The sequence below is a fragment of the Beta vulgaris genome, chromosome 7, assembly GCF_026745355.1.
Source record: "Beta vulgaris subsp. vulgaris cultivar EL10 chromosome 7, EL10.2, whole genome shotgun sequence".
NCBI lineage: Eukaryota > Viridiplantae > Streptophyta > Magnoliopsida > Caryophyllales > Amaranthaceae > Beta > Beta vulgaris.
This window is the reverse complement of record NC_079208.1, coordinates 36,781,794-36,794,595: the sequence shown is the minus strand read 5'-3', so window position 1 is coordinate 36,794,595 and position 12,802 is coordinate 36,781,794. Positions and strand designations below refer to the sequence as shown.

Genomic DNA, 12,802 nt, shown 5'->3' with positions numbered 1-12,802 from the left:
GAGCTGGAATGCACTCACAGCTGGAAAACACCCACTTAGGTGGTTCCTAATGCCAGGTGGCGAGGTCACCTATTGGGCCTCTTCTTCCTCATAATTGGGCTATGGCTGGAAATGAGCCCAAACATAATCATAATGTATTCCTCAATTTGGCATCGATTTGATCTGAAATTGGTTTGGATTTTATTTATCGTAGGCGATAGTTTTCCATTGAGAAGGTTTCATCGGCGCCATCAAAGGTAAAGGTGGTTGTCGGTGTCGAATGTCCATTGTCGGAAAACGAGGAGAGAGAAAGTCTGGGTAAAATTGAAAAATTGGTAGTGTTGGAATATTTAAATTGGGAAGGCCTTGATTTGTAGGTGTAAGATCTAGTTTTTGGTAATTGATAAATTGGGTGGTTGCACCATTAATTATAGTATAACAGCTATACTCAATAATTTTTGTTATATTTTTTTCAAAATTAACAATAGTTTTTGTAAATTTCTATCATTGTCCTATTATGAAATCATAAATAGTGATGATTTTTGATTTTGTAAATCTATACAAATATATCAAAAATCGAGCCTACGGAAGTTTATGTGCTACGTGACACTATCCTCAAACCTCTAAAACAAATGTTGTATGTCTGTGTACACCTCAATTTAAAAATATAAATATTGTGTAATTGCAACGTTTCAAACATGTGGTCTTTGAATGAAAAGTAAGAGTTTAACCATCAGTACACTATGACTTTATTGTCTAATGTTTGAAATAAAATGTAATAAAATCTTCTAATATATATACTTGGCTTAAAAAGTTTAAACAAGTATATGCATCTATAACACTCTTAATAACTAACAAGAGACTATTGATGTCATATTCTCTTACCACAATTCAAGCTATGTTTTTTCAAACTTAAACCTTTCATATTTTTTTATTTATCACGTCATGACGTAAACTTTTCAATTTCTTAATGGACAAAGAATACGAAAAGTGGCAAAATAGATTATGACATTTAAGCATATTTGTTTATTGTATGTAATTGATCTGAAACATCGTATGAGCCAAAATACTAGTTGATTTTCTAAAATATGAGACTTGACCAAACCAAGTATAATAAATTATTTCTTATGTATAGGTTATGACTTAGGTGACTTATTTGGGGTAATTTTATTTAGTTGATGGAATTTCTTAAAATCTAGTATATTTTTCTATCTGTTGATTTTAATGCCCTACTAAATTTAAAATCTTGAATCCCTCTCTAAAAATGGTGGGGTGCTCCTCAAGACATCAATACTTTTCATAATAACACTTTAGTTACAAGAATCTTTGTCATACTTGAAAGTTACTCTTCTTCATTTGACATAACTTAGGACAAAGTCCTAATCATATTGGCCATGCATCTTCGGGATTCACAGTCTTCTTTCCCCCTAGTTTATTATGATTTATAAAGTAGTTTCTTTTAAGGAATAAATGTTTTTACTTCCTCCTCCAAATCTTTGTAATTAACTTTCATGTCCTCAAAGTGAAACTGCATCCTAATACTGGATGAAACTACAATTCCATCGAATATATAGCCAGGGGATATTTGCATATCATTCTCATATAAATTCTCTTAGACAATAATTTAACAAATTTTTTTTTTTAATATTATTTGTACATATGTTCTATTTGTTTCTTTTTAATCTATACACTTTTTTTTTATTTGTTTCTTTCTAATCTACACACTATTAAATTCTATCCTTGTTAACCTATTCCATCTACTTTCTCCTCTTTTTCCCCAGTACTCATGTCATCCACTTTTAATATTTTAAACTACTTTTTAGTTTTTCTGTCCCACTTTTTAGTTTATCTCTCCACCTCTTCAGTTTCTGTCTCATATTTTTGTACTTGCTCATTAGTTCTCACCGAAATTGAAGTGAACAACATAAAAAAGAACGGAGGAATTATACCCCATGTAAAGAAAACATAAAATATTTTTTAAAGTACGCTTTATTGGTAGATCTAGTTCATGATCATTATAATTACAAAAAATAATCATTTTGTTTGATCTACATTGTGTTTCATTCTTTTTAATACTTGCTGCAAATACTATATGACTTCCAATAAATGAATATATTTATGTTGCGCTTACGCCTCCAAAAAAAATATTGGAAAAGAGAGGATGTTCTAACCTGGGAAACTACTTTCACCAAGGATTAAGATTAAACTCTGCAATATATGCATCTGGTTAAACTTAATATAATGTCTTCTAAGAAATGCAAGAGCGTAAACAGATGTGCTGCATTATGCATCAATAAACAACTCTTCAATCAGACAGACTGCCACTGAATACTCTACAGAAATCAACCAATTTTTTTCTATAAAAAAGATGTATATTTTAATTTACTTACTAATATAGTTGACCAACCATATATTAACAGTACTAGAAGGAAGTAAGAAACTGGAGTAAGTTAAGAGAAACACATTCTCTCCATGTTTAATGTCGGAGATTCTCCCAATAAATCCAAATTTATTTACATGTTCATTTCTTTCTTTGCAGATTTAACAACCCATTTTACATCATCCAATTCAATAATTAATAATATTTTTTCATCTAATCCTTTTTTAAATAGTACAACTATTTTACTTAAATTGATGCTTCATTCATTAACAAATCTTCTCTCTTCCATCTTCCATCTTCTTCTTCCTTCACATTTTTTCACTGAAACTCCCCTGACCCACAAGAACCCACCTTCTGTTTTCGTTCCGGCAATCATGAAAAAGTAGTTACACTCACTTAAGTGTAACTAACTAGTAGAAGATCTCTTGAGCAACAATAATGCAGCTTAAAGTTGAGCTATCATTGTTGTTGTTTTTCCTCTTTTACTGTTACATTGGTAGTTACACTATCAGTGGAACTAATAATCTTAATGATGAAGTTTCGATTCTTTTATCGATAAAATCGAGCTTAGCTGATCCACTTGACAGCTTAAATGATTGGAATGTACCAAGCAGAGATAATTATTCAGCTCATTGCAGTTGGACTGGAGTCCACTGCAATAAGCTCGGATTCATCGAGAAGCTCGATCTTTCCCACATGAACCTGAGTGGTAAGGTATCGGATGATTTCCAACAGCTGAATTCTCTGTCTGATCTCAACTTATGCTGCAATGCGTTTTCAACATTATTACCAAATTCTCTCACAAATCTCACATCATTGAAGTTCTTAGATGTGAGTCAGAATCTGTTTTCGGGGACTTTTCCCTTGGGATTTGGTAAGTTTGATTCTTTAACATATTTAAATGCTTCTGGAAATAATTTTGAGGGTGATCTTCCTGTTGATTTAAGCAATGCTACTCTTCTTGAGACTCTTGATCTTAGAGGAAGTTACTTCACGGGATCAATTCCTGCTTCTTATATGAACTTGAAGAAGTTAAAGTTCTTAGGCTTGTCAGGAAACAATTTGACAGGCAAAATTCCTCCTCAGCTTGGGGAGCTGACTTCTCTAGAAACCATGATTCTTGGATACAACTTCATTGAAGGAAGGATTCCTAAAGAGTTTGGTAATTTAACCAATCTCAAGTACTTGGATTTGGCAATTGCCAATCTTGGTGGTGAAATCCCAGCTGAATTAGGTTGGCTAGTTCAGCTTGATACACTTTACTTGTATAAAAACAGGTTAGAAGGTAAAATCCCACCAACAATTGGTAATCTGTCATCTCTAGTTTCGCTTGATTTTTCTGATAATTTATTATCAGGGGAAATCCCAGATGAGATAAGTGAATTGAAGAACTTGCAGCTGCTAAACTTGATGTTTAACAAGTTAACAGGCTCAGTCCCTTCTGGGATTGGTAAGCTGCCTCAGTTGCAGATTCTTGAGCTCTGGAATAACTCACTTTCTGGGCCTTTGCCTAGTGATCTTGGTACAATATCCCCCTTGCAATGGTTGGATGTTTCATCCAATTCATTTTCGGGTGAAATTCCGAATGGAGTTTGTGATCAAGGTAACCTGACTAAACTCATTCTGTTCAATAATGCTTTTGATGGTTCTTTACCAGCTAGCTTGTCTAAATGTCATTCACTAGTTCGTGTTCGAGCCCAAAACAATCAACTTTCGGGTACTATACCTTTGGGTCTTGGAATATTACCTAAGCTTCAAAGACTAGAACTAGCAAATAATAGTCTCACTGGTAGTATTCCTTATGATCTTGCTTCTTCATCTTCTCTCTCGTTTATCGATCTTTCAGGAAACTTCCTACAATCTTCTCTACCCTCCACTATTCTATCCCTTGTCAATCTCCAAACTCTCATGGTCGCAGACAATAATTTAGGAGGCAAAATCCCAGATCAGATTCAGGACTGCCCTTCACTTTCTGTTCTTGATCTCTCATCAAATCATTTCACTGGTACTATCCCAGAAAGCATAGCTTCCTGTCAGAAACTGGTAACTTTAAACCTTAAAGACAATCAATTAAATGGTGAAATCCCAGATTCTATTGCGATGATGCCTTCATTGGCAGTTCTTGATCTCTCCAACAACACCTTAACAGGCAAAATCTCAGAACATTTTGGTAGTTCACCAGCCTTAGAGATGTTCAATGTCTCACATAACCAGCTTGTTGGTCCTGTCCCAGTAAATGGTATACTTAGGACTATCAATCCATCTGATCTAGCAGGAAATGAAGGACTTTGTGGTGGGATCCTTTCTCCTTGCTCCGTAAACTCACTCTATAAAGCAGGGAATAAAGATCTCCGTAGCAAACGTATCCTAACAGGATGGGCAATAGGGGTTTCTGTTGTTTTAGCTGTTGGGATTGCGGCCCTAGGAACCCGCATCATATACAAAAGATGGTACTCAAATGGAACATGCTTTGAGATGTATGATGATAATGGAAATGGGGAGTGGCCTTGGAGGCTAATGGCCTTCCAAAGGCTTGGATTCACTAGCAATGAAATCCTCTCCTGTATCAAGGAGGCAAATGTGATCGGAATGGGAGCCACCGGAATAGTCTACAAGGCTGAGGTAACTCGGTTGAACACAATTGTGGCAGTCAAGAAGCTGTGGAAAGCAAAGACTGACATTGAGGCAGGGAACAGGGGTGATGATCTTGCAGGGGAGGTGAACCTTCTAGGAAAATTAAGACATAGGAATATTGTAAGATTATTGGGATATCTTCATAATGATAAGGAAGTTATGATTATATACGAGTACATGCACAATGGAAACCTTGGAGATGCTTTACATGGAAGAGAAGCCGGAAAGTTGTTAGTAGATTGGGTATCAAGATATAACATTGCAGTTGGAGTTGCTCAAGGGCTTGTCTATCTTCACCATGATTGTCATCCTCCAGTCATTCACCGTGATGTTAAATCAAACAATATATTGCTTGATGCCAATCTAGAAGCAAGAATTGCCGATTTTGGATTGGCCAAGATGATGGTCAAGAACAACGAAACTGTCTCTATGATTGCTGGTTCTCATGGCTACATAGCCCCTGGTAAGTCCCTTCAGTCATCTTTCTGTTTGTTTTTTTTCCTTTTTTTTTTGAGTGTGTAGAGAGCTCACAACTCTTAGGTATTATTAGTCATATACTCATATTTTTTGTAATGTTGATCCGAAATATTGACTTAGTATAGGAATAAGAGTTTTCTGCTCATTAATTGATTGTCCAAATAGCTATCAAATCCTACTTGATTTATGGTAAACTTATTACTGCCCGTGTGTTTCAGAAAGAACAACTTCAGAATAACTAAAAATTAACACTAATGATTATTCTGTTTGCTTATTTTTGGTTGATCAGAGTATGGATACTCTTTAAAAGTCGATGAGAAGAGTGATATCTACAGCTATGGGGTGGTCCTGTTGGAGCTTATAACCGGAAAGAGGCCGATTGACAAAGAATTCGGAGATTCAATAGATGTTGTAGGGTGGATACGAAACAAAGGAAGAAACAACAGACCTTTAGAAGAAGCACTTGATCCTAGCTTAGCAGGAGACAGTAAACATGTCCAAGAAGAGATGTTACTAGTGCTCAGAATCGCGCTCCTTTGCACCGCAAAAGCACCAAAGGATCGACCATCAATGAGAGATGTGATCTCAATGCTGGGAGAAGCAAAGCCTAGGAGGAAAAGCAGTAGTAATAGTGTAACTACAGCTAACATAGACAAGAGTCAACCTGTTTTTACCACTTCTCCTGTAAATGGCATCATATAGTTTAAGCCCTATAGAGATCAAAATTTAATCTCTATTGCGTCTTTAAGAGTCCTGCATATTCCTACTTGTAACTTTGTATGTAGCAATTATTAATACGCACTTTAATTTTATAATTGTTTCTGCTTAATTTTGTAAGCAGATTGAACTTGATGCTCTCAAGGAGTATATATACTATTCTTAAAAGATGTTCATTTGTGTTACCAATCCAGATAAATACAGGAAGTCTCCTTGAAAAACTAAGCTTTGGACTTGGGACTTTTGGGTTTTCTTATTCATTTCTTCACGCCATCTTTCCAGTTTACCTCATTATTTTAGAAAAGGAAAAATTAATGTTGGTCGCAACTAGCCAACTACTATGATTTCAAAATTTTAAGAAAAATTTGTAAAAAAAACCCTTTTAAAAGTGATTTTTTTTTGTGAAAAAAACCTTTAATAAGCATTCTTTGCAAAATAAACCCACAAACTTAATTTTTTTTGAAAGATGAAACCTATTAACATTTTCCGGTGTGGTTTTTGAAATGCTTAGGGGTGACAATTCTATCATCCTTTAACCTCATGTTTTCATTAACTGGAGCACCATCCCTATATATCTCAAAATATGACGGATGAATTTGTAGGTCCTTTAATTGGAATCGAGTGTGTGGAAGAGGTTAATTATATAATATTATTTCATAAATTTCAATAAAAGTGTGGATATTATTGTAGAGTAAAAAAAACGTGTTCATGCTTCAAATAAAAGTATTGCAATTAATATAGGTCGGGCAGATATGAAAAGTCTTGTGATTAATATTAGACAGATACCAAGGATGTCTTGGCCTAGTGGTTAAGATTGAGGTGTTGTAAACGATAGGTCACAGGTTTGAATCCCCCTCTCCTTCTTTGTACTTTGTACTGCCTTCATGGCTTATATGGATAAAAAAAAAGAGAGAGCGACAGATGGAGTATGCTGCAAATAATTCTAGTAAATGGTGTTGATTCTATTTTTAAGCAAACAACTAATTGTTGACTTGTGCAATGCCTAGGATACTTTTTAGGACTACTTCTAAATAATACAATATAGTTAATTTTATTCAATTTAAATCTCAATAATGAGAGGTAACGAGACTACGAGAGAGTGTAAATTAGGGAATGAAACACTTAACTTTTCAACTACAAAGTATATAGTGTTAAAGAAAATAAAGACTAAGACTAAGAAGCTTACAAAAAAACCCTAGCCGTTCTCCTCTCTTTTTTCTCTCTCATCAAACCCTAGCACCCCCTACCTTTTTTCACCAATTAGGGGCTGCCATGGATGATTTCATTCATGGTAAACCCCTTTTTCCTTTTATTTTCAGTTTTTAGTTCATTTATTTCTTATTTTGTTAAATAAAGCAGTCTCTCTTTATGAGATTGTCTCAACCCCTGTTATGGGGTTTTTAGTCTCTGTTGTAAAGATCTCCTTCTCCCATATAAACGTTGTGAGTATAGTCAGGAGAAACTGTTCTCATTGTCTGAAATTCGACACTAAACATGAAGGTATTGGAATCTCATATACGGTCAACATGGCTAGATCAAGATTGTTCTTCCCAAATTATGTCATAATGATAGACTTCTTCATCAATAGCTGCTTGATTCAGCAAATACAAGGAGGTTGCGCTGTATTGCTCAATCTGGTTCATTGTAGTTTCTTGGAAGATGAATTTGATGTAACCTCGTTTGATTGGATTTTGTTTTTCTTTAATACCCATTGTAGATGTCGTTTGGCCTTCAATTAATGAAATTTCTCTTTCAAAAAAAATGTCTAGTGTGAGTTTCATTTAAGTACTTAGAGTAATAATGGTGTAATCTAAAGAGTGAATCACCTCAATTTTCAGTTAAGAATTTTGACCGATTACATAATTTATGTTGTTTTCAAGAAAAGGATTACATTATGTCAGTTGTTTTTCAAGAAAACTACAAAATCTCCTACATCCTCTGATGACAAAAGTTGATTTGTTCCCGTCATTGGTGAAGTCAATCGAAAATGTCCACGAGATGAAAACAAAGGATTTTATTGAAGGAAGAGGTCTATCAGAAGTATTGGAGTATGTCCTACAATGAGGTGTGTAACTCAATGTTATCTCTATTATATATGTCAACACATGAGGGAACACAGTAAAATATAATATATTAAAAGATAAAAAAGAAGGCTTACTACCTACTTTAATTAAAAAATTAAGATTATCGTATCTTTATGTGTGTTATATATGAATCATTTTGTATGCTTTCGCACGCATTGCGTGCATATAAGACTAGTAAATAATTATGTGAATCAATATAGTTTGGTAGTCATGATAATTTTCTAGAAGTCAATCTTGACTTGTAATATTAAATAATGATTAATATCTACTTCTAAATTGAAGTCGACAACAGGGTCGCACATAAACTATGATGTTGATTAATTAGTCCTTTAGACTAATATTATATTGATAAGGCTGATATATTATTGTGCTAATAAAAACAAAATAAGATATGTGTAATATCTTACTATTTTGCTTAAAATCAATTATAGGATAACTAATTGATACTAATAATTTATTGATTGATACCAATTATTAGTTGATTGAGAAAATCAATCAATCAATAGAATGCTATCATCTTAATTGAAAGGAAATCAAGTCCTTCCATTTTGGACGTGCTTCAGCCGAAATAAGAAGCGATGTGTGTAAGTAGTTTAATTTCACCTTTTTTCTTTTTCTTGTCCTGAGATTTTGAGTGTGTTAAGAAGACTTTCTTCCACAGAATTTTAACAAAAGCTAAAACAAAAGGTTTATTTTAGGTTCTAGCAAAACCCAAGGGATTATCAACATTGTGGTGGTTGACTTCATGTAGAGGGATTTCATTTGACGTCTTATAACATCAACGAGGCACGCATCGAAGATATAACTATTTACGCCCTTTGCAGATGGATTATACGATTTTAGGGTGTTCTTGGAAATAAGGCTTTTGTATAACTTGTTTATAATTTCGCATCATAAACCCTATTAGTCGTATCAGTCGCTCCCCTAATTATGCTAGTTTGATCTATTTTGAAGCATATTATTTAATTTTGTTACTTATTACATTTGGACTTATGAAATTGAAATATAATAATTTTGTTTTATATATATTGGAATTCAAATAATATTTATATTAATGATATTTAATTTTTGCATTTCAATTTATTTTTCGAATCATTCATACAATGATATTCTTCTCATAATCGAACTATTTTTATAAGATCATCACAATTTTTTTTTCTTGATCAATTGTTCATTTTTTTGGGTATTTGTTATTATAATATGATTATTAAACAATTTTTTTAAAGTTGAAGTTCCCTATTCATTTTTCTGGCGTGTGTATTCTATTTTTTAAATTACACAAATTTAATTTGTAGGCAAAGATGTCTAATTTTTTTAATTTTTTGGATATAATTACACATCATTAAAAAGGGAATTTTAAATATACAAAAAATTACTTTGGGCTTGTTTTGCTTGTTTGGACAACATTACTTAAAATCAATTTTTGGGTTTAAAAATCTGTTTAGCACAAGCTTTTTTTAATGTAAAGTTTGAGCCAAATAGTTACGTGATCCAATTCTAAGAGAAAGTTGATTATTTTGATGTTCAACTCTTATTTGTTAAATAAAGTTGCAATTTATTATTATTATTATTATTATTATTATTATTATTATTATTATTATTATTATTATTATTATTACTATTATTTTTATTATTATTATTAAACCAAAATTTAATTTATTAAACCAAAATTTAACTTCTAACATTATTAAATTAAAATTGTTGATTAGTTTAAATAATACTGTGTTAAAATTGTTTAATATAAATTGGTCACTTACTTACTGTTAAGTGAGAGATGAGAAATAATTAATGCTTGAATGTTGGATGTATGGCCCAATTATTAGGATAGAAAATACAGTCAACGTATCTGTAATACTCCGTATCTTTGATAAGTTAATGTTTATACTTTTAGAAATTTTATGGTTATTAAAAAGACTTGTTATTTTCTAAAAATGCTTGTTATTTACTAAAATGAATTTTTAAAATAGACTTTTATAAAAGATTTTGGGTATTTAAAAATAAATTATTGTCCAAATAAATATCGGGCCTAAGTTTACTAGTTTTAAAACCTAAGTACTTTTTAAAATGTTTTGAAGAAATCTAAAAAGGTTTAGAAAAGAAAAGATTTACAAAAATAAAGGAAAAGAATTAAAGAAATTTTTTAAACAAAAAAGAAAAAGAAAAAGAAAAAAAAAAGAAAGAAAATTTCCGGCACATCATATATATCTCCCGATTGTTTGATGAAGTTTGGTTACTTTTTGTTATTTTTCTTATCTTTTATTTATTTTATCTTAGATAATTATGTATTATGGGATACTCCCCTTCAATTTCTAAAGATCTTCCTTGTTACTGTTTTTACAGATACCAAAGAGGATCCATTTGTGTGGAGTGTGGGGTGGGTAAAGTAGGAGAGAGAAAGGGGTTAAGATAAATAAACAAATAAAAGGGGTTAAAGTAAGAGAGAGAAAGGGAGTAAAATTGAATTAATAATGTAATGGTTGACCAAACGATAGGGACATGAGAGGGTAAAAAGAGGAAAAAAATTCCAAATAAGGAATAAAGTAAAAGAGGGAAGATCTTTTGGAAACGCACTTAATCGGAAAGAGGGAAGATCTTTAGGAAACGGATGGAGTAATTTATATCTTTTCCTAATCTTAGTTAGATAATCGTAAATATTAGTTATATCTTAGCTAGATTAGTTTATCTTTTTTTCCTATATTTATCTTTTAGTTTCCTAGTCCTATTCCGATTCTATCTTACCCCCAAGTATAAATAGGGGTCTCCACCCATCATAATCTTCACACCAAATTTGAGAAATAAATCTCTTTTCTCAAGTTTAAACCCTCTCTAAGCAAGTTATTTTATTTATGCCTTTATATGGCTAAATTTATAAGTAGTACTAGTATTTTTAAAGGAGAATTATTTCAGAAGCATTTTTATTAGATATATGATCTTTTATGATCGCAATTATAAAGAGGCAACGACTTGTTATTTATTAGCAAGAACGGTGGCCATTATATTATTTACCCATGTACTTTTTTATAAGTTATGTGGACAAGCTAAGGTAGTAACCCCTCGTAATAGACTCAGTAAGGAATACTAAACTTGGGGGATAACAAGAACGGTAGCCATTATATTATTTACCCATGTACTTTTTGTATAAGTCATGTGGACAAGGTAGTAACCCCTCGAATAGACTCAGTAAGGAATACTAAACTTGGGGGTGTGCACACTTTAGGAAAGATATCTGGGCAAGGAAAAAGGATTTTTATCAAAGTTATATACTTCATATTATACAAATTCTAAATTAAATATTAAATATTTCAAGTTTAATATTCCGCATATACATGTACTCAGTATTTTTACTGACACGTGTTTTATTTGTTTTGTTTTATGGCTTTGTCCCTGTTATGACCCTATTTTGGCGAGCAGATTTTACAGGTTGATATGTTGCATACTTCATGTGGGGGGGAGCTAGTGAGGAATCATAATTAGTCAAGAAGTTGTTATTTTACTTTATTTATTTCCATTGTTATATAGTTGTACAATAAAGTTTATATCAATAAAGAGAAGTTAGTTCAGTTATTCCGCTGCATTAGTTAAAGTTCAGTTAGTAGTTAGTATTAAAGCCTTTAACGTTATCACGTGGCGGTTGTACTCTCAAGTTTCTCAAGGAGTTTTATATTAAAATAAGTTTTCCAAAAACGAGAAATTTGGGGGTGTTACAGTATCATTTATGTATTTTTGTATCTTAAACACATAATGTAGGCCATTGTATATTCTTGTAATTTTATTTAAATTTTAAATTTCAAAAAGCTTCTATGTTGATTGGATAATCAACTTTTGATGGCGATCAAAAGACGAATACAAGGAAGCTCCTTCAAGTTTAGTTTGCGGTGTAGGGGTCATACTAGGATCAATTATAATTATGAATTTAATTATTGTTTTACTTTGTTAATGTTCTACTAGATATTATTGTACTAAATTTGGAACAAACATAGTAACTAAAGTCCTCAATTTTGAAATTTTGAAATTTTCAGTAACTCGATACCCAACCTTACAAACACCTATTTATGTCTTTCATCATTGGCAAAGGGCATGCCATTAGAAAAAATAGAGTATATTTAAGAAATTTACAAATATGTAAGGTTTTATTCAATAAAGTATCCAATTAGGACTTAGACTTTGAGGTATAGTAATGGGTATTTACATGCAATGTTACCCATTAACCAAGAGTTATGGGAGTATCACTAACAAAGTTGTTATAAACCTAAATCATTTATTTCTTAAGTGACCGGCCAAAGGCGGTTTTGGATTAAATGAGTTGGGGTTTTGGATCTTTAGTCGAAATGAGGAGATTTTTATACTAAAAGCAGATAACTTGTTTAAACTAAAATTTTAATTATTGTTTATAAATCTAAATCTAAAATTTTACTTTTGTACTTGTAGACGATTTCCCCTAATTCAAACTCCGATACCTCATCTTTTGGTCTTCCCTCTATTCTCGAAAAAGAAAAACTTAATAGAAACAAATATCTGGATTGGGTATAGC

The 12,802-nt window shown here is 32.1% G+C and overlaps 1 protein-coding gene across 1 annotated transcript; it reads left to right on the top strand.

The window, feature by feature from the left end:
- The first annotated feature begins 2,633 nt into the window (after positions 1–2,633).
- LOC104884958 (MDIS1-interacting receptor like kinase 1) lies at positions 2,634–6,357 on the top strand. The gene is made up of 2 exons (XM_010669666.3): positions 2,634–5,456; positions 5,760–6,357. Exons 1-2 carry the CDS (start codon positions 2,798–2,800, stop codon positions 6,170–6,172), a joined length of 3,072 nt encoding a protein of 1,023 aa, XP_010667968.1. The 5' UTR covers positions 2,634–2,797; the 3' UTR covers positions 6,173–6,357.
- The last annotated feature ends 6,445 nt before the right edge of the window (positions 6,358–12,802 follow it).

Excerpts from the sequence above, each read along its gene's own strand:
- LOC104884958 (XM_010669666.3), top strand. The coding sequence starts at position 2,798 with ATGCAGCTTAAAGTTGAGCTATCATTGTTGTTGTTTTTCCTCTTTTAC. Across the intron at positions 5,457-5,759 it reads TCATGGCTACATAGCCCCTG|AGTATGGATACTCTTTAAAA; the intron begins GTAAGTCCCTTC and ends TTGGTTGATCAG.